Source organism: Pelobates fuscus, chromosome 4, assembly GCF_036172605.1.
Source record: "Pelobates fuscus isolate aPelFus1 chromosome 4, aPelFus1.pri, whole genome shotgun sequence".
Classification (NCBI taxonomy): domain Eukaryota; kingdom Metazoa; phylum Chordata; class Amphibia; order Anura; family Pelobatidae; genus Pelobates; species Pelobates fuscus.
The window spans coordinates 299,731,703-299,752,922 of NC_086320.1; the positions used below are offsets into that span (position 1 = coordinate 299,731,703).

A 21,220-nucleotide genomic window follows, 5' to 3' on the forward strand; every position below is an offset into this window, starting at 1 on the left:
TCACAACTAAAGCACCCACAAAGGCACAATACCTATATCCTATGCTAGAATTGTATGTTACCTGACTATGCACTCCAGGAGACAGGGTACTGTACTAATACCATTGCTAAACGTGATAATGGCCCTACCAATATGTATGTTCCACCCAAGCCCATTTTGCTCCAGCTTATATGTTAACGTACTGGCAGAATGCATGGAGACCTATGGCCGGGGACTTAATCCCATGAAACTTAAACGTGCTACATAGTGTGCAAATCATTATTTTAAGCGGGTCATGTCTCTTGCCTCTCTTACTCATGTAACTCTGAATGCTAAAATTGTCGAAACCCGCATCAAACGTGTTATAATAGCTTGACTATCTTTATAATATAAAAATTGTGCCGAGACCAAACTGTCATATATATGTACAATTGTGTCAAAACTGTACTTGCATATGCCGTTGTGGTAGTGTAAGATGCATTGTTATTACTTGCACAACGAAAAATAAAGAATTTATATATATATAAAAAAAACAAAAACCGGCAAAATGCAGGTAAAAATAGCTGACCTGAAAAAATTAGCCAACTCTACTGTGGTTACAAAAGTTAGCTATTGTATCCTCAGTTGTGTAATTTGGAATTAATTTCCCAAGATTAGTTAAAAACCCTGATTGAAAGATAGTGTGTGATTTTCTGAAAGGAGACTTGTTAAAATATTAGCAACTTTAACTTTGTATGGACAAGGAACCCATTTAAGAATTATTTTGAAATCATAATTTAAAAAAAAATCAACTGTAGCCAAGAAAATATACTCTGATGTTATTTATTTAAGGATGTCACAGAGGCATCCACACACATTTCAGGATGTAACACGGAACTTTGGAAAGTAACACGCTCTATACATGGTTACGGGTAAATATATGGCACCTTCTTCAGTCTTAAGACAGTTGATCTATAAATGACATACACAGGGTTAGATCGTCATTCGTGCTAAAAAACCAAAACAATCTCATTAGCTGACCCATAAGTCTTGTATAATCTTTTATTTATCAGATGCAATTAATTAAATCCCATGGTGAATATATGATTTCACTGTTGTAAAGTAGTAGAGAAAATTCTAAATAAAAGCTGGTAGGGATTCCAGCTGAGTGCATAGCACTCTTTCCATTGGTAGGCCTGTATACAAGTTCTTAGAGCTGTAGAATGAGAAGACTCGTTGATGCTTGTTAGATATTTATCTCCTGTCATTTGTGCCAGATTTCCTTTTGCCAGCCAGTAAATGTTTGGGCTTCAGATCAAACACATGTCTGTCAGCCTCTCCTTTCTTGCCCATGCGATTCATTTTCCTCTGGGAGTTTTTCATGATCTTATTGGCTTTCCTTGCCATCTATTAAAAACAGAAGAGAAAAGATGCACAATGATTACTAAAGCATGCTAGGAAAAGTTTTTGTATTGCAGTTCATTAAAGGGGTAGAAATGTAATCCTATTGTTTTTAAAAACACTATTAAAAGGTAGTGCAAAAAAAACCAAAAAAAAAACAGGAAAGCATGCAAATTGCAGGGTTTACATTTCCCCCCCCCCAAAGAGGTCTATGAAAGCAGTGGTATATTTGTAAGAAGCCTGGGCTTCAAAACAAAGGACCAGGCACTCAATACTAGTTGAGTAACATTTAATCCCATAAAATGGGCCTTTGCCAAGCCATGAATAATTTTGTTTAGAGGACTTTCCCCTAAAGTATTTTAGAACGTTAGAATGTCTGCTTTATCAGAACACGCGTCTACGGTTACTAGATCTAGAACAGTGTGCAAACTGGCAGCATTAACTGAAACAAGACAACACAAAAATTAAAGAGGAGAATACAGACCTTCACATCTCGAACTCCAGACTGGTCCCTTGGGGGCCTTGAGTTGCTTCTGCTGCGCGTTACGGAACTTGGTGGTTCTGATTCTTCACGCTTACGCTTTCTTTGTACACTTCTTGATCTTGCTTGTGTTGCATAGTGTGTCTGGAGAGAACACGGAAGGGTTAGGGGGGATAACTAGAGGGAAGTAGAACGCTTATATCTTACACCAAAATGTAGTATTCCAGTAAATCACTTCAGATTGAAAATTAGCAATAGTCCTATTTGACAAATGTTTCAAACTTGCAGTATTAAAGACAAAAGTCTGTAAATCAAGAGCGATTTCAAAAAAAGACACAAACACAGCAAAAATCTTACACTGCTCCTTTAAACAAATACAAAGCCAATAGCTTACTTTAATCATTAAAAGATCATCTGTAACAAAATATTCTAACCTCGTCCTTCTCACTCATATCGAGCCCGAGGGAACCCATCTCCTTCTCTAATGTCTTGCGTTGAACCTGTTTTGGAAACAAATAATTATTAAACTTCATTACATACTCAGTAAAGCATATTAATCAATCGGATAAAGCGGCCAACTATAAACCGCTCACTGTATAAAACTTAAGATATGTGAAGAATAATGTCCAAATTTTAAAAACCTGCCACATATTCATGTGTCCTGTTTATTTAAATAAAATGTTATGTCTTTTTTTTTTTTACCAAAGAGGTAGGGAGTTTAAATAAATCAACCTCTGCTTGTTTGTGGCATTAGCATTAACGAATCCAATATGTTGGCAGCAAGGAGATAATGTGTGCATACAAAAGTTTTTTTTGTAATCCTGAATTGTATTACTTATAACTGTTACTACAACGGTTCTTAGCGACGAAAGGGGTCAGGGGTTGAGCTGTGCATACAATGTTAAACTCAGTTTAAATTTACAGATTAAGGTACAGTAACATATCAGCAGGTCACAAAAAACAAAGGTTCCAAAGGACCAGTGATTAGCTGAAAGGTGTCAGCAAATTTTTTTTTTCAAAATATGTTAACAGCACATCATGGATTTTAACAACACAAGAACTGTATGAGTCAGGATCGGTCCATTAGAATGTCTAATGCCCCTTTATGAAAAAATGTAAAGAAAAACAAGGTGTAAATCATTATACTGGAAGCAGGGGGCCTTGAAACAAAAAATGACTCATGGACAGTAGAAGGGCAACTTAATCACATCAATAAGTAGAAGTGGTTTGTAAGTTTAGTGTCCATTTAATGAGAAAGTAATTATGGTTGAACAAACTGCTAGGCCACTACTGAAAATAAAAAAATGCTTGGCCCAAGGTGTTTTAAGTGGATTTTTAGCAGGTCAAGTTTATTTACATAGTCATTTATTTATCCCATTTCGAGAATGGAACGATCATAAAATCGCATAGTGTTTATACATAGAGAAAATGTAAAATACATAAAAGGTGTGCAGAGATGCTGCACTCTACATTATGGAAATACCACTAGTGACCGAGTGCAGGAAGTCTGGGACACAGAAATGTCTCTTTAACACTTGCCTTTTTAGCAGTTCTGGGGAGTCTTGGTCCACTTTTATCCTTCTCCTTTGACTCAAGAAATTTAAGTTTTTTCTTCTCCCGGATCTGGTGAGCCAGCTGTCTGATCTCGGTCATTTCCTCGTCCTCACTTTCTATATCGCTGTCATATTCTCCAGCAGTTTCTTTCAGCTCCTCCTCTTTCTCCAAATCTTCAAGTTTCTTATAAAATAAAATGTAAATGGATCAATTAATAAATGTAAGACACATAATGTAATAAGCAGAGACCTGCAAGTCTCAAACTACCTGAACAGGAAAAACAAAATAAAAATTATATTTACAAAAAAAATAAAATAAATGTAAGACACAAGAACAAAAACGCCTCAGTCTAAGGATGATGACAGATGTAGTGAAGGTGCTACTCCCACTAAAATGTGTGTGATACTATTGCTGGAAACAAATTTCACCATCAAACTCCCCATGAAATCAATCCATTCAACACAAAACTGATCACTCAAAGGCCAACAAACGTGTTTTAAAAAAAAAAAAGAAAAAAAAAAGGCGTAGTAATACTCTATTCTCATCTATCCAGAGACAGCCAATCAAGATTGTAGGTGCAAACCAGGGGAGCCCACAAAGTAGAGCACCGGATGGTTTAAAAATACAGGTTCCATGATACTTTGTTATTCCAAAGGCATGCACAGCATCATGGAAGTTGTAGTTCTAAAACATCTAGGGAATCTACCTTTTGGGAACCCCTGGTGTAAGCATTATTATTGAATATATGTAGGTGGAATTTTATATAACTAGCTGATTGCATATAGGAGTGAAATGCTGTGATATTTATTAGATCGCTCAAAGATGTGAGTGTATTCAAGATGTGTCACATTAAGGATTATAACAAATTCCAGCTCTGTGAAGAATAATATTTCCCATATGTATTGGCCTACAGTTTGTACCTCAATGTTTTGTCCTTAAACTTTACGAGGAAGAAAAAAAAAAAAAAGCATGGGAAAAACTAGTGCAGCAATTCTAAATACATTTATTCAATGCAGTATAACGATTCCAGTTGAATGCATGAAATATAACTTACCTTCATAATCTCAGGATCTATATAATCAGCAATATTATGGCCTTGCCAGACCTCTGGTATCTTGTCATATCTTTCTGTTGGATTCATGAGATCCCAGTATTCTTTAAAAAATAAAAATACACATTCATGAGCATAAGAGCAAATAGGATTGTGATAAGCATTGGGATTGTTCTCTATTTTGGTCAATTGATCAAACCAGAACTGAACACTGCACGCTGAATAGCTTTCCCATGAATGAATAAATAAATATTAACATTCGAATCTGCTAGTTTCACCTCTGTAAGCAGTTTCCAATAATTTGATTAAAATATGTGTCACAAGATTCTCTCCCAACCACAGATGGGAGTTTTGATATCAATGGTTGGTTCGTTATGGAGACAATCGGATAAGTCCTCAGCCTCATCTGATGACCAGAGATCATTTTGTTTCCCATTTGCCAACAGGCAGGTTCTGGCCTTGGCTAATGAGACTTGCATGCAAAGCTAGAGAAAACAACTGGAAATAATTCAGACAACAGGAGGGTGACTTGAATAATGTGACAATTCCTATTTTGCTCTGGCATTAATGTTACCCCCATATTGTGCTATGCCAATAGCTAGCAAATGTTTTAGAATAACATATAAAAAAAAAAAAAAAAAAAAAAAAAAGCTTGTATTATACCCACAGTGAACACAAACTATACTTAGTTGCAGGAATACAGAAAAAATTAGTTCATAAAATGAGAGTGCTCTGAAGAAGGCTGCATTCGAGCCGAAACGCATCTGCCGATACCTGGAACTTGCTACATAGGACTATTCATGCGGTGACTTATTTATGGCTATATCACACTGCTTTTAATCAGATTGTTGTGGTGTTTTATACCTTTAACCTGGATATGCACACTGCTATATATATATATATATATATACATACACACACACACATATAAATATTTATTTATTTAAGTCCTGCAGTTCCTCTACATTTTTAGTTCTATTATTTTATATCGTGCGATTTTTCATGAATAAAGTATATTATTTTAAATTTCATATCTGGTGCTTTTGTCCTGGACATCTGTTGTTCGCATGTATAGGCACCTTTGAGGATGTTACTATAGAGCCTGATACAGCTCTCATTTTATGAACAAATTTTCCTGCAACTAAGTATATTTTATGTGTTCACTGTGGGCATAATACATTTCTGTATTTGTGTATGCGATTTTGAGGTGGTAGGAGAGTACACCTTGATTATACCCACTCATTATTCACTATAAACTTTAGAAGCACCAACACAACCATCGTCTCTTTTTCATATAAAATAACTTGTTATCCCAGGTTCTGCCTCTACCTGCTCCTGGAATTTGTCCCAAGAGCAAGTCAAAAGCTCTAAGGACATTCAGCTAGCATAAAAGCTATAGTAAAATTAAAACTAAACATGTTCTACTTGAATAAGACAAAACAATTATATGTTTTTATTCCTCACATGAAAAGGGTAGAAATATTTGGAAAACAAGTGTCATAGTATTACAACTAATTTTAGAAGACTGGGATGTTGGAGCTGTTCATTAATTTGGTTAAGAGAAACTTCTAGATAACCATAATCATTGTATATAAGGCAAATCGAATGAAAGGATGAAAATGTAATGAACGGACAGATTCTATGCATGCCCCTACTAAATAGACAATAAGGACAAACTAAGCGGGTAAACACTCGCAAGTGTTGAGTGATTTATAGCATGCATACATGTTTTTCTTTTTTTTATTCATGTTGCCATGGAAAGAAGCAAAACAAAATAAAAATTAAAATTTGGAGTGCAGCGCCAGGAAAAGAAGCAGCCAAGACACTCCGGAATGACAGTCCCAAATACAATAATCACCCAACTAGTCATGCACTTACTCTGCAGATCCAAAATATAATCGTCACCCATTTCCATTTCAAGATCTTTTTCCTATGAAAATAAAAAAACATGTAAATTAAGATTCATAGAGCCTCAGTATGTGTGTGTGTATATTTTATACACACACACACACACACACACACACATATATATATATACACATGTATGAAACAATTGTACAAACACACGCAATCTGTGTACAAATAACTCACTAGTCTCTTCTTGGGTGCGTCAGTTTCCATGCGTTTCTTTCTTGCCAAAGCACGCTCAGGAATGAAAGGTGGTCTCTCCTGAAATAAACAAACATGTCCTAATGTTAGCATGGTTTTAGAAAGGAAACGTTAAAAAACAAAACAAAAAAAACATCTGATTTGAAATCACTAACAAAAATGGGAACAGTACAGAATGTTAGTATTGCAAATTTAAAACTTTTGGGAGTCTTCATTGACTTCACTTTTAAAGAACAGTGTCATGACACAAATCACTGGAATAAATAATCATAAAATCTCACCTTCTCATCTCGTTTGCTTGGCACAGCCAAGTGCAGTCTGTTCAGTACATCATTCACCTTGTTTCCCTTCATTTTAGTTTCAACTCTGTGAGTGAGCAGTCTATCACAGGCCTGCATCGAAGAAGAAGAAGAAGAATCAAATAGAAATACATTTACAAGGCACACAGACACTGAATTCCAGAGGAAGATTTTCATAGCAACCAACCTCTGTTTTAACTTGAATGACCCCTTCATCTGTGAGAGTGCTGGTTTCAATCACTGGCAACTCTTCCTTCTCCAAGTCCTTGAATATTTTCTGGAAAGACATACGACAGTATTCTCAGCACGGCTGGTGGTTCATTAAATAAGATATATTGTATGGCCAAACAATCCACACTGAATATCCATACAGTAGACTAACTTTATTTGACTAAAGAGTCTCTGCCTTCCTCAAACTGTATCTATACATCGGGCAGGCAAGATAAGCAGCAAATGTATGGTCTAAAATATAAACGTTTCCTATATCTGATTGAACCACTCCCAAGATGATCACCATAAACATCTAAAAGCAGTTACCAATACATCAAAACAAAAAAATAACACAAAGTATTGGGGAAAGCTGTGTATGTTATTTATGGACGGCCAGATTCAGGTACAACCAGTGGGATCTTCCATATTTGTAGCTCTTCTGGAAACAGTGGACTGTTACAGCTAATGCAGCAGAATGACACACACCTAATCTAGAATATTGAAACATTTCTTTATCTATACGTTTGCCAGTACATAGATGATATTAGGAAGCCATTAGAACCCTTTCAAAATACAATATGCAGTTGAAAATATCATCTTCTGTGTTTGTGTAGATAGCACAGAATGTGACAATGTATAAGAAGCCCAATAGAACGTTACAAAACCTAATAGGAACATATTTCCCATTAAATGTATTTAGAGGGGGAAATTAAAATCGGTATAACCACTTCATCTTACTGAAGCGGGTTACAGTGCAAAGACCTAGGTCTTTTTAGAAATGTTTCATTCTGGAGATAAATATTTTTACACTGTGTCTACAGCTTCCACCCCTGTCAATCAGCAGCTGGAATACTCTATTCTTGGCTAGCAATGATCATTATTGTGCACTTTTGCACAAACACATTTTTTGCACACACACATTATTACATCTGTGCATGTTTTTATTAGTTATATCCACTAATTTGTGTTTTTAATTTTTATTTATTTCCGTATTTGAGCATTGAAGTGTCCCATTAAAACAGCACTGCAGGGAAAAATGAAACCCACAAATGACAAATACTCACCAAAGTGAAATGGTGTTACATTGATGGAAGAGTAAAGGTGATATACAGAGGAATGTATGTAAGTACATATACATACACACACACACACACACACACACACACACACACACACACATATATATATATATATATACACACACACACACACACACACACACACACACACACTAAGATGTATAGATTATGTGGTACAACTAACAAAGCAGAATTAATTGTGACTCACCTTAGCAATTTTATTAAACTACATTATTGACTTATAAATAAGTATCTGGAAAGGCTGTGTGTAATGGAAGTGTGCAGATAATATACTTAAAGGGAAACTCCAGTGCCAGGAAAACGATCCGTTTTCCTGGCACTGGAGGGTCCCTCCCCCTCCCAATCTCCGGTTACTGAAGGGGTGAAAACCCCTTCAGTCACTTACCTGAGGCAGCGGCGATATCCCTCACCGCTGTCTCCTCCTCTGCACCGCTACTCCTCTGTATTGCGTCAGCCGGTGGGCGATACAGATCCCGCCCACCGGCCGAGGAGACCTAATGCGCATGCGCGGCAATGCCGCACATGCGCATTACGTCTCCCCATAGGAAAGCATTGAAAAATAATTTCAATGCTTTCCTATGGGGAAATGAGCGACGCTGGAGGTCCTCACACAGCGTGAGGACGTCCAGCGACGCTCTAGCACAGGTTTCCTGTGCTATGAAGGAGGAAGTTCCCTCTAGTGGCTGTCTACTAGACAGCCACTAGAGGTGGAGTTAACCCTGCAAGGTAATTATTGCAGTTTATAAAAAAACTGCAATAATTACACTTGCAGGGTTAGGAGTAGTGGGAGTTGGCACCCAGACCACTCCAATGGGCAGAAGTGGTCTGGGTGCCTGGAGTGTCCCTTTAATATGTAACATTAGACTCAGTGGTGTATCCTGGTTTTGTGCTGCCCTAGGCAGGACAAAACTCAGGCGCCCCCCCTCCCCCCGCGCCACCCCCACCCAACCTTTCCCCCGCCCCGCATTCTAAATACACACACACACATTCACTGACAGATACACATACACTAGCTAACAGAAACACACACACACTAACAGACACACTCACACTCAGTAACAGACAAACACACTCACTAACAGACACACACTAACAGACACACACTCACTCACTAGCAGACACAAACTAGCAGACACACACTCACTAACATACACACACACTCACAGGCAAACACACACTAACAGACACACACACACTCACAGGCAAACACACACTAACAGACACACACACACTAACAGACACACACACACTAACAGACACACACACACTAACAGACACACACACACTAACAGACACACACACACTAACAGACACACACATTTACACACTAACAGACACAAACACTAACAGACACACACACTAACAGACACAAACACACACACACACACACACACTAACAGACACAAACACTAACAGACACAGACACACACTAACAGACACACACTAACAGACACACACTCACCCACCCACATTAACACATTTTTTTAAAAAAAAAATGTAACACATTTTTTTAAAATGTATTTTTAACACATTTTTTTTTTTAAAAATTGTAACATTTTTTTTTAACACATTTTTTTTTAAATGTATTTTTAACACATTTTTTTTTTTATTTAACACCCCCCCCCCCCCCCCCCCCCCCAGCCTCCTTACCTTTGGGAATGCTGGGGAGGGGGGTGTCTCTTCCTCCCTGGTGGTCCAGTGGCTGCTGGGCGATCGGGCGGCACTGCCTGGCTGGCGGGCGGCCGGCGAGGGAGCACTTCCCCTGAGCTGTCTGCTCAGCTCCCTCGCGCGCCTCAGAGTGAGGCTGGGAGCCGGAATATGACGTCATATTCCAGCTCCGCCTCCCAGCCTCACTCTGCAGCCGGCGAGGGAGCTGAGCAGACAGCTCAGGGGAAGTGCTCCCTCGCCGGCCGCCCGCCCGCCAGGCAGTGCCGCCCGATCGCCCAGCAGCCCGCCGGCATGTCTGTTAGCCGCAAGGCTAACAAGACATTTGCCTTGGGCATTTGGGGGGCGGCTTTTTTTGCCGCCCCCTGGAAAATGCCGCCCAAGGCAAATGCCTTGTTTGCCTCGCGGCTAATACGCCCCTGATTAGACTTCCTACAGAGACAGTAAAACATTGCCTCCATGTGATTTTGTAGACAAGAAGCAAAACTAGTTAACACAGAAAATGGTATTCCTTACCTGCTGTTCTTCGGTAAGTTCTGAAATCCTTTTCACATCACATTTATTCAGAACAACAATCAGAGGCTAAAAGAGAGGAGAAAAAAAAAAGAAAAAAAAAAACATGGTTAGTTCACTGCTGTTTAAGTACAATGTACCGTGGGATGGCTATAAAACAGTGACATTCATACAAATAGGTCTTCCACATTTAAATATCAGCCGAAAGTGATGCAGAAATACATACAGATTTTTGTGCATCACTTCTGGGTGATATTTAAATTTGGAAGACCATTATTTCTATGAATTTTACGTTATTATACAGCCATCCTATTTTGTGTATTTTAGGGTTTTTAGAGTTTTATCTAGGGTGTTGGTGAAGGCTTTGAAATTCTAGTAATTTTGCTCTTTTTAGCACACTGCCGGCAGGTGGGAATGTCCTATTTTCAGAGCACCACTTACCTTGTTTGAAAAGAGAGGACGGATGTTGTTGAAGAGTTCTAGCTGCTCCTCTATGGAGTGTCCACACTGTTCTGAAACATCCATCACATATAAGACAGCGGCACGGAGGTGGGCAAGGGCTGTGATAGCCTGCATCTCTATAGTATTACGTTCTTCCAGAGGGTGATCAAGGATCCCAGGGGTGTCCACTACCTGGAAGGCAAAAGATACAGTGTGTGATAACAGTTATACCACAGATACATTAGTAGAGCATGTTCCACATTGAAAAATTTGTTAAGTACAATGTGCATATCCATTCAACAAAGGTACTCTATACCAAAGCGCTTTACCGGTTTAAATCGACTAATTTACAGAATATCATATACAAATTTCATTAAGTCTTGTTTAGGAAACCAACCTGCCACCGAAGGTATTTGTAATCCATATGACCAACGAATAAGGATTTAGTAGTAAATGCGTATGGCTGAACTTCTACATCTGCTCTGGTCACCTAAGAAAAATGATAATAAAGAATATGTTCAACAAAACTTATTTTATTTTATTTATTTATTTTTTTTTAAAGATTTTCCGTTGAAAACAAGACACAAAAATAGACAAGGGGTAACGACACTGTCAAAACGAGTATAGGACAAAAATCTGAGAAGTGTGAAAGATGTTCTATGACATTTCACTATGACATTAGACAGAAACAATGGCATTTCATGTCTAACTCTCGGATTATACTTACTGGTCTGATTGAGCCTTTGAGCAGTATGAGTAGAAACAGTAGGTTTCTTGCATTTTACTAAGTGTGTCTTTCATGGCATTTATTTTTTTTGTAGTGGTGGGGTCGTGTATGTCAAAGGAAGGTCTGCAAGGGTAGGGGCAGAGGTGAAGTGATATTGGGTGTGGAAAGAGGAAAAAAAAGGGGGGTAAGAATAAGGTGTTAATACCACTCTAGGTAGTGTTAGATATCTGATTAGGGGCTTTCTAAATTTGAAATATGCTCAATCTAATGTAGCCATGTTGTGTAGCCTCTGATATCCACTGGTGGAGCATCTGGACATTCTTCAGCTGCCAGAGAATAGGGATCAGGGATATAAGTGCCTAGTGAGGGATTATTTTGTATCAGGATATTGTCAACATGAAGTAGCATCTCCGCAGGTTGCAGCAGTATAGTTTCTACCACCATGTACTTTATTGTGGAGTTTCAATTCCAAGCAGGGGACTATGGTGGAACATACCATCACATATGAAAAAGGAGCATACCTCCCTCCCACAGCACCAACACAAGTCGGAAATCTTGTTGTTAAATCTATGTAGGAGCTGAGGTGTGCAGTACCAGCAGGTTCCATGTATGTAGGAGCTGATAGAGCCCTTATGAGTTAGTTGATGCATTTTTTGACCATTGCTCCTCAGAGAGAGAACACTAGTCAGCCTCCCCCATGCGACGAATCCAGGAGGCACAAGGGCGATTGGTGTGAGAAGTAACTGGTAGATGATAGAGTCTTTCACAGGTATGGCTATAGGATTCAAAAGTTGAGAGCTGCCTGTTAAGGTTTATTCTGGGAGTTATAAAAGTGAGTTGGAGATAGGGAAGTTTGTCTATCCCTGTCAGTGCTTCATCCCCTTTCAAGTCTATCAGGTGGAGAATTTGTGAGTTTGCGATTACATGGAGCAGACACATTAAAAGGACACTCCAAGCACCCAGACCACTTCTGCTCATTGGAGTGGTCTGGGTGCCAACTCCCACTACCCTTAACCCTGCAACTGTAATTATTGCAGTTTTTCATAAACTGCAATATTTACATTGCAGGGTTAACTCCACCTCTAGTGGCTGTCTATTAGACAGCCACTAGAGGTCACTTCCTTGTTTCTAGCACAGGTTTCCTGTGCTAGAGCGTCGCTGGACGTCCTCACGCTGTGTGAGGACCTCCAGCGTCGCTCAAAACCCCATAGGAAAGCATTGAAATGATTTTTCAATGCTTTCCTATGGGGAGACGTAATGCGCATGCGCGGCATTTCCGCGCATGCGCATTAGGTCTCCTCGGCCGGTGAGCGAGATTAGTCTCGCCCACCGGCCGACGTAATCACTAGGAGGAGCGTCGCGGAGGCGGAGACAGCGGCGAGGGACATCGCCGCTGTTCCAGGTAAGTCACTGAAGGAGTTTTTACCCCTTCAGTAACCGGGGATTGGTGGGTGGGAGGGAGAGGGACCCTCCAGTGCCAGAAAAACGGATCGTTTTTCTGGCACTGGAGTTTCCCTTTAAGGGATCCTAGCCTGCACAAAATGCTAAATTCAAGGGGTGAGCACCAGTGGGAAAATCTGGGTTATGGGTAAGAGGAAGCATGGGGCCAGGGATTGTTTTGAAGTTGTTTTTGAGTCGACATTTAATCCAAACTGGGAGAGTGGGGCCGATAAATAGTTCAAAACAGTATAGATACAAAGTTCCAGTGAGTATTACAAACAATAACTGATACTCTAACACCTATGTGGGGTCCCTTTAGCCCACACCAACAAATACAAAATCCAAATATACACAAGGTGGAGTATTTTACATGTTGAAAAGGAAAGTTATAATAAATCCTTAAGGCGTATAGTCCTGTAAACAGAGAGCTTGCAGACAATGAGCCACCAGAATCCTCTAGTTCCAGGTCGATCCATTGAGCTTGTGGGAGAAGAGGGAGGGAGGGTGGGTGACGATATGCCAGTCCACTCGTCCCAAAAAGGGGGCTGCCTCTGAATAATTGAGTAAGGGGAGGCCCGCTCCCTCTGATATATTGGTAAACATAGGTGTTCTAAGAGGAGACGCAGGACTTTGTCCCGCCTTATAAAAGTGCATATTGTGTAGTTTATGGAGAAGAAAAAAGCACTATTATTAATGGTATATAGCCTGAAAACAATACAAGATTCTGGGGAGCCAAACCAGAAAATGTATTGCGACAGCCAGGAGCAAAGAAAGGTAAGACTGTATGATTTGTTGAAGGGGGGAAAGTTTAAACCGTACTAATTAGATGCACCAGGGTGAAGCCAGATAGCTAGATTCTCTACACCATTTAAAAAGGAATGAAGCTTCTATTGCAACTGCTTCCCTGTACTGAACTCTAATATTCAATATTTCAGACTCGTCTTCATTTAATTTCAATATAGCCCCATGTGGTATTAAAATACCATTAATAATATAGTTGGTCAATATTAAACAAAACGGACAGCAACATAAGTGGCACACAAATTAGACCAACAAATCCACTACCTACAACAGATCACATAAAAACACACAGCAACATACAAATTAATGGCACACAACCTTGGCTTTGTCAAAATGCTCCAAAACTATTTCACAAAAAAAAAATAATCCTAGGACATGGGACCCATACATTTATAGCACCATAGCCACACCATTATGTAAATGTTATGGTGCTTATAGTGCTCCATTAAAATGGAGGACACATCATGCATGCAATTGAAGATTGATAAATATGTGTATTTAACATATTTTCTATCACCTCACAGTTACATTACATGTCCAGGAGAAGAAAGAGTTTAATATGGCAAAGTAATTTGGACATGCATGGGATGTTCTCATGGATATAAACAAAACAAAACCCAACTTCACAGATACATTCAATAGAATTGTATAGATATAAGCCATGTGCCTTCCTGTCCGCCCAGTGTTACTTTCTATAAACAAGAGTTTAGTGGTGACAAGAAAAAAAACCTGCTGTTGAAAGTTGGAGATGGAGTACAAGAAAGAGTGGTATAAAAACAAACCTTATTTATAAAGCTGGATTTCCCAACATTTGGATAGCCGCAAAGGAGAAGGGTTCTGGTATTTGGGTCAATGGTGGGCAAACGTGACAAATGTTGTCGCACTGCATAAACAAAAATATGCAAATTACAAACATGGAAAGTTAACACGCGTTAAATGAAATGGACATATTTAAGGATTACAGTACTCTAGGCTAGTGGTCACCGGTAGTCAAAGAACTCAACTTAAGGACTAGTGGATTTGCCACCCCTATACTCCCATAACTGACATGTCACTGGCCCTTAATGCGTTAAAGTGTTACAGATCCAACGTGGTCTACATAAACTAAGAAGCATTGGTCGGTGACATCTTTATTTAGTCTTACAACATAGAGACATCCTTGCATGTGCAGCAAAAATCATCTTAACACTTTACCATAAAAAAAGATGCAAACAGAACATGCTCAGCCACTCCATATAAAGACACACTTTAAAATTGGTAAATGCACCCAACCTACCATAGTGCCCATACCCCCTCCCCCTTCAGGATCCCCCCCCTACCCCCCCATTTCCCCCCCCTCTAGCATCTCCCACATCCCCCATTAAGGTCGCAGGCAAATGCCCCAACAGCACGGAGACACGTATGATTACTGTACGAAGGCTCAGGCAGTCACATAGACGCATAATGCTCACCTACGGTGACTTAGAGATGTTTGGCACACTTGGTTACCCAACCCCCCCATCCAATGAACCGCAGCTACACGCATATTGAATCTAAGCACCATGACAATTGCCAGTGGCAACCTCATACGTAGTTAAACCCAGAGGGACACACGAATGTTTTATTAAAAGCCTAACCAAGGTTCACACGTCCTAGGACCTGCGTGTCCACCACTGTTGGGGGCCTGCGTGCTCCAATTCCAACCCATATTTTATAGCACACGTTGTGCTTCGTTTCTGCCAATCTTAAAGAGACCTGCGAGTCTCGACTTGAATGTTGAATATGTTACAGCTATAGAGACCTGAGAGTCTCACAATGAATATAAAAATGACAAAAATATATTTACAAAAAAATTGGTAAATGCAGGGAGTGAGTGTAACAAAGTACACTGATATAACTGATAACTTCAGGAGTCGATAACCATTAACACTGCTGATTTTGCACACTATCTATACCATGATGCTTATAGGACACATAACCCACAATAGGATTACTAAATACAATTTAAGGATTACTTAAAAGATTTAAAACAAAAAACTTGCTTTATTTTGTAATGCACCAACATATGCTCCAGCATTGTACAGTTTATACAATTAAAATACCTTGCTCCAGATATTCCAGACTTTGTTTCTGCCTTTTGATTATAGTACACATACGTCCAAGAGCTGCCCGTTTTAACTGTTTACAGCGGTATAGTGAGTCACCATATTTCATTAACCTCACATAATCTTTGGCGACACTGAAACAGAAGAGAGAGAGGTCCATTAGAGGGAGAGGTCAGCCAAAGGCAAAGCATCCAGAATGGAACAGACAGACCAAAACAAATCTTACTTGTCAATTAGGTTCTTTGCAATGTTGATTTGCCCCAGCGCGAGTTTGTAATGATCTTTGTCATAAAGCACGTTCATTAAGTCAGCATAGAATGGATGCACATCCTGAAAAAGGAATAATGACGATAAGGCTCAAAATGTAACAATAATTCAGAAAAACAATGATCAAAAAGAAAATTAATTTTTCTCTTTTTTTTGCTTGAAATACTGTGGATAATTGAAAAAATGGTCAGTAGAGTCAAATCAAATGCTTTTTTTGCTTTATAGTCTGTTGATAAAGGATCAACATGTTGTACATGTATAATTAATTCTGTAAAACATTTTGCAACTAAAGCATAACATTGTGTTACTTACATCCAGTTTAGGGAAATCAGTCAGAATCTGAGATAGACGGTCATGGTAATTTTGCTGCGTGTATTTTACTTTCCTCATGTAAAAATGCCGAATGCGGTGGATCTGATAATTTTTGTGGATGACTGTTGGTGTTTTCCTTTGCGTCTTTGACAACGTTAAATCGATGAAATCCTGAAAAGAATTAAGAAAAAACAGCTGTAAAATAACATTTTACAAGGCTTATCCCAAGTCTAACCAAACTCGCCAGGAGTTGACGAGAAGGCAATGAGGAAACTGCTGGAGATGGGGCAGAACAGCTTCCACTCTGTATATGCACCACACTGCCTACCCCAATAGAAGCCACCATACAGGCTGACATGTCAACTGATAAAGTAACAATATGGTGCCACTATAAAATGGTGGGGACTTTGCCTATTTTGTACTCTCTCAAATGCTCAAGAGAAAACCAATGATACAGTGCTTGGTAGATGAAGCCATTAAAGGACCACTCTAGGCACCGAGACCACTTCAGCTTAATGAGGTGGTCTGGGTGCCAGGTCCTTCTAGGGTTAACCCATTTTTTCATAAACATAGCAGTTTCAGAGAAACTGCTATGTTTATGAATGGGTTAAGCCTTCCCTCTATGTCCTCTAGTGGCTGTCTCATTGACAGCCGCTAGAGGCGCTTGCGTGCTTCTCACTGTGATTTTCACAGTGAGAGCACGCCAGCGTCCATAGGAAAGCATTATGAATGCTTTCCTATGTGACCGGCTGAATGCGCGCGCAGCTCTTGCCGCGCGTGCGCATTCAGCCGACGGGGAGGAGAAGAGGAGGATCGGAGGAGGAGAGCAGGAGGAGATCTCTCCGCCCAGCGCTGGAAAAAGGTAAGATTTAACCCCTTTCCCCTTTACAGAGCCGGGCGGGAGGGGGTCCCTGAGGGTGGGGGCACCCTCAGGGCACTCTAGTGCCAGGAAAACGAGTATGCTTTCCTGGCACTAGAGTGGTCCTTTAAGAACTGAAGGAGGGCTGAACTGGCAGTGCCAAGGAGGCCAAGATTCAGGTACATTCCGGTGTAGATTCCTTTTACTCTTCCATCAATGTAACACCATGTCACTTTGGAGAGTATTTGCAGGGAAAAAATAAATCCCACAAATAACAGTGCTGTTTTAATTTAAAACCAGCTTGCAAAAGCTGAAGCATTAGCAGGCCATCGCCTTTTAACCCATCCCAGAATATATGTGGCTGTCCAATCCAGCTCAATGAGAGAATTATGCAAGGCATGTACTCTGGACAATTGCCTGCCTCTTGAGTTTAGATCCACTGAGCTAAACACACCAGGAAGTAACAGAACCCATTGTATGACTGACAGCAAAGAGGTTTAACAAGGTTAACTTATTAAAGTGTCAATTTCTACACTTTTTTCAAAATTATAAAGATATATATATATATGAGGACACATATCACACATAAAGCACTTCAGCAATCTAAAGTACCGTTTAGTGTCCCTTTAAACTGCAGGTTTCCAATTTGCCTAAATTTACCTATTAACCATATATAGACGATTGTATGTAGACTTTTAAATACTGTTTTTTTGGGGGGGTTTTTTTTACATTAAACCTCATCGCTGTAGTGATGTACTTCATTGCTATGGTTTTAGGCAAAGCTTTTTTTCTGAGAGTGCATAACAAATCAATCAGGGAAAAGCCCCGCTTTGGGAGACAACTGAGAAGTAACTCAGGAATAGGTGACAGGGAGTATCAATCAGGAACATCCTACCAGGTGCTGATCAGCTGAGGGTATGTTACAGTATTGGTGGTTAGGTAGATGTAAAATGTTGAGCTGATTAGTTAATATTCCACTATAAACGGAAGCAGAAATGCTGTGTTTAAACTTTTTAGTCATGTTGAGGCTCCAATATACCACCTCCAAAGTTAAAGTGTTACATCAGGGGTAAGCAATTTCCGGAACTTGAGATGCTGTCGACTACATATCCCCTGTGCTTTGTGAGCATTAAGGCTGTAAGCATTAAACGGCCACTATAGTCACCAGAACAACTACAGCTTAATAGTTTTTCCGATGCGTGTAGTATGTCCCTGAAGGCATTTTAAAGGACCACTATAGGCACCCAGACCACATCAGCTCAATGAAGTGGTCTGGGTGCCAGGTCCATCTAGGGTTAACCCTTTCTGCTGTAAACATAGCAGTTTCAGAGAAACTGCTATGTTTACTTTAGGGTTAAAGGACCACTATAGTGCCAGGAAAACAAACTCGTTTTCCTGGCACTATAGTGCCCTGAGGGTGCCCCCACCCTCAGGGTCCCACTCCAGTGGCGCTGAAGGGGTTAATCCCTTACCTTTTTCAAGCGCCGGGCTCCCTTGGCACTGGGGACTCTCCTCCCTCTTCTGACGTCATCGGCTGAATGGGCATGCGCGGCAAGAGCCACGCGCGCATTCAGCCAGTCTCATAGGAAAGCATTCTCAATGCTTTCCTATGAACGCTGGTGTCTTCTCACTGTGAAAATCAATGAGATAGCCACTAGAGGCTGGATTAACCCATAGGTAAACATAGCAGTTTCTCTGAAACTGCAATGTTTACAGCAAAAAGGGTTAAACCTAGATGGACCTGGCACCCAGACCACTTCATCAAGCTGAAGTGGTCTGGGTGCCTATAGTGGTCCTTTAATCCATCCTCTAGTGGCTGTCTCACTGACAGCCGCTAGAGGCGCTTCCGCGCTTCTCACTGTGATTTTCACAATGAGAAGACACCAGCGTCCATAGGAAAGCATTGAGAATGCTTTCCTATGGACTGGCTGAATGCGCGCGCAGCTCTTGCCGCGCATGCGCATTCAGCCGATGACGGGAAAGGAGGATGGGAGTCCCCAGCGCCGAGGGAGCCCGGCGCAGGAAAAAAAAGGTAAGCGATTAACCCCTTCCTCACCCTAGAGCCCGGCGAGAGGGGGACCCAAGGACCCTATAGAGCCAGGAAAACTAGTATTTTTCCTGGCACTATAGTGGTCCTTTAATGTAAACATTGCCTTAGAGAGAAAATGCAGACTTTACATTATTGGGTAGGAATACCTCTTGCAGCAGTCACTCAGATGGCCACTAGAGGTGTTTCCTGGGTCAACGCTGTAAAGTATGCAGCACTGACATCAACACATTCTGTATTGATTCAATATATATCTATGAGGACATGCTGATTGATGCAGCGTGGGGTTTTGCCGTGTATGCGCAATAGCCCCCCATTGCTTTTTTTTTTACGAGAAATCATTTTGATGATCTCAGCCAATGTTGAGGAGTAGGACCCGAGTTGGGGGCCAGCCACGACCGGACCAGCACGGCACTGAAATAAAGGTGAGTTTTAACCCTTTAACATTCCTAAAAGGTATGCCGGTGGCCTAAATTGTGATACAATACCAGAACTATAGTGTATACATGTTTGTATCTCTGACACTATAGTGTTCCTTTAAGAGAGCTATAGTCAACAACATCTGAAGTGCCAAAGGTTGCGTACCACTGCTATATATACATATGATGAATGTAATCTTAGCACTGTGGGTGATAATACAAACTCCTAGAAATATTAGTGCGTTGCACTATATATACACATCTGTCACAAGTGATCTGTTTGATAAATTCGAGATTATAAAGAGTTGTCGCTTGCTCTGTACTGCAAGCCTCCAGATATTCCCATGATTATCTAATGTTCGGAGAAGGGAGATTCACACCCAGTGGCCCAGACTGCCCGAGCCAGACAAACACTGATCCAAGTTATATTAATGTAATCGGGGAGCTGAATTGGTTATACTGGGGGGTGAAGCCCTGTACAGCCAGGGCTCCCTAGCGGTGCTCACTGCTTCCCACGTGTCCATCAGCCCTGGCTTTAAACACGTGCTGTACTGGGAGTAAGATCACCCTAAACTCCTCTAACCCGCTCCCCGGGCCCCGCAGCCCGCACTACCTTAGAGGAGGGGACCACCATGATCTTCTTAAAGTTGTAGAGCGCCATGTTTCCTGCCCGTGAGGTCCCGACTCCGAGCAGAACGCGTGAGCACCGGGGGCAGCTGGCGACGGGAAGAGGCGGAACAGGACGTGCTGTGGGCGGAAGACGGCAGCGGCCATTGCTAGTGTGGGCAGACCGGTGTCGGAAAACGGGAACGTGGGTTCTGTGTTTTAGATCAAAATTGTTTTTTATTAATCCTGCGCGCGGCTTCTCCAACGTTGTGGCGCCGTTAGATAGAGATTTGTTCGTATTTCTGGGAGAATGTTTACAGAGTCACTTTTGACCTTTGACCTGGAGTAAAGATGTCTTCAGTGAGACTTCCGTCTAAGTTGTAAAAAATCTTGTCTGCGTGTTGGATTGGAGAAACCCAGGGGGGGGAGGGGGGAGTTATTATTATCACTGTGAGTTATAAGCACATATTCTGCAGTACTATATCATGGCTATATTTATTCTGCGCTCCTACATGTGCTCAGCAGGGGTTAATTCAGACCAACACATAATAACAGCAAGTAATACATAACATGATAAGGCACAGAAATATAATAATAAAAACAGACTCAGATGTGTGCTGAAAAAGGCCGTTTTTTTCTTTTTGTTTTTTTTTCCAGTTTACAAATGATACAAACGTAACTTATTTACTTTGAAACGCGTCATTTGTAACCAAACATCTCCGGTCTTTAAACCCCCAGAGATTTAACCAAATATCTCCGGTCTTTAAACCTAAAGAGATTTAAGACATAAATCACCAGAGTTCCGCCGTATTAGCCAGAACTTAAACAAAATTATAACGAAACTCAGCTAGTCTACCCCTCCTTTAAACATTAGTT

The 21,220-nt window shown here is 40.5% G+C and overlaps 1 protein-coding gene across 1 annotated transcript; it reads right to left on the bottom strand.

Annotated features, from left to right (window-relative positions):
• Window positions 1–785: 785 nt before the first annotated feature.
• On the bottom strand, window positions 786–20,486 carry GTPBP4 (GTP binding protein 4). The gene is made up of 17 exons (XM_063452240.1): window positions 20,352–20,486; window positions 16,414–16,584; window positions 16,061–16,164; window positions 15,832–15,968; window positions 14,533–14,633; window positions 11,180–11,272; window positions 10,783–10,974; window positions 10,345–10,410; window positions 7,041–7,130; window positions 6,836–6,946; window positions 6,537–6,614; window positions 6,324–6,375; window positions 4,449–4,549; window positions 3,380–3,577; window positions 2,275–2,340; window positions 1,844–1,984; window positions 786–1,365 (listed from the first exon to the last, which is right to left on the bottom strand). Exons 1-17 carry the CDS (start codon window positions 20,397–20,399, stop codon window positions 1,213–1,215), a joined length of 1,902 nt encoding a protein of 633 aa, XP_063308310.1. The 5' UTR covers window positions 20,400–20,486; the 3' UTR covers window positions 786–1,212.
• Window positions 20,487–21,220: the final 734 nt, after the last annotated feature.

Bases quoted from the DNA above. Each gene is read 5' to 3' on its own strand.
- GTPBP4 (XM_063452240.1), bottom strand. From the start codon at position 20,399: ATGGCGCTCTACAACTTTAAGAAGATCATGGTGGTCCCCTCCTCTAAG. The intron at 16,585-20,351 runs GTAGTGCGGGCT...AATTCTTTTCAG, and splicing joins TGGTGGTCCCCTCCTCTAAG to GATTTCATCGATTTAACGTT. The intron at 10,411-10,782 runs GTAAGTGGTGCT...CCTCTCTTTTAG, and splicing joins GTCCTCTCTTTTCAAACAAG to CCTCTGATTGTTGTTCTGAA.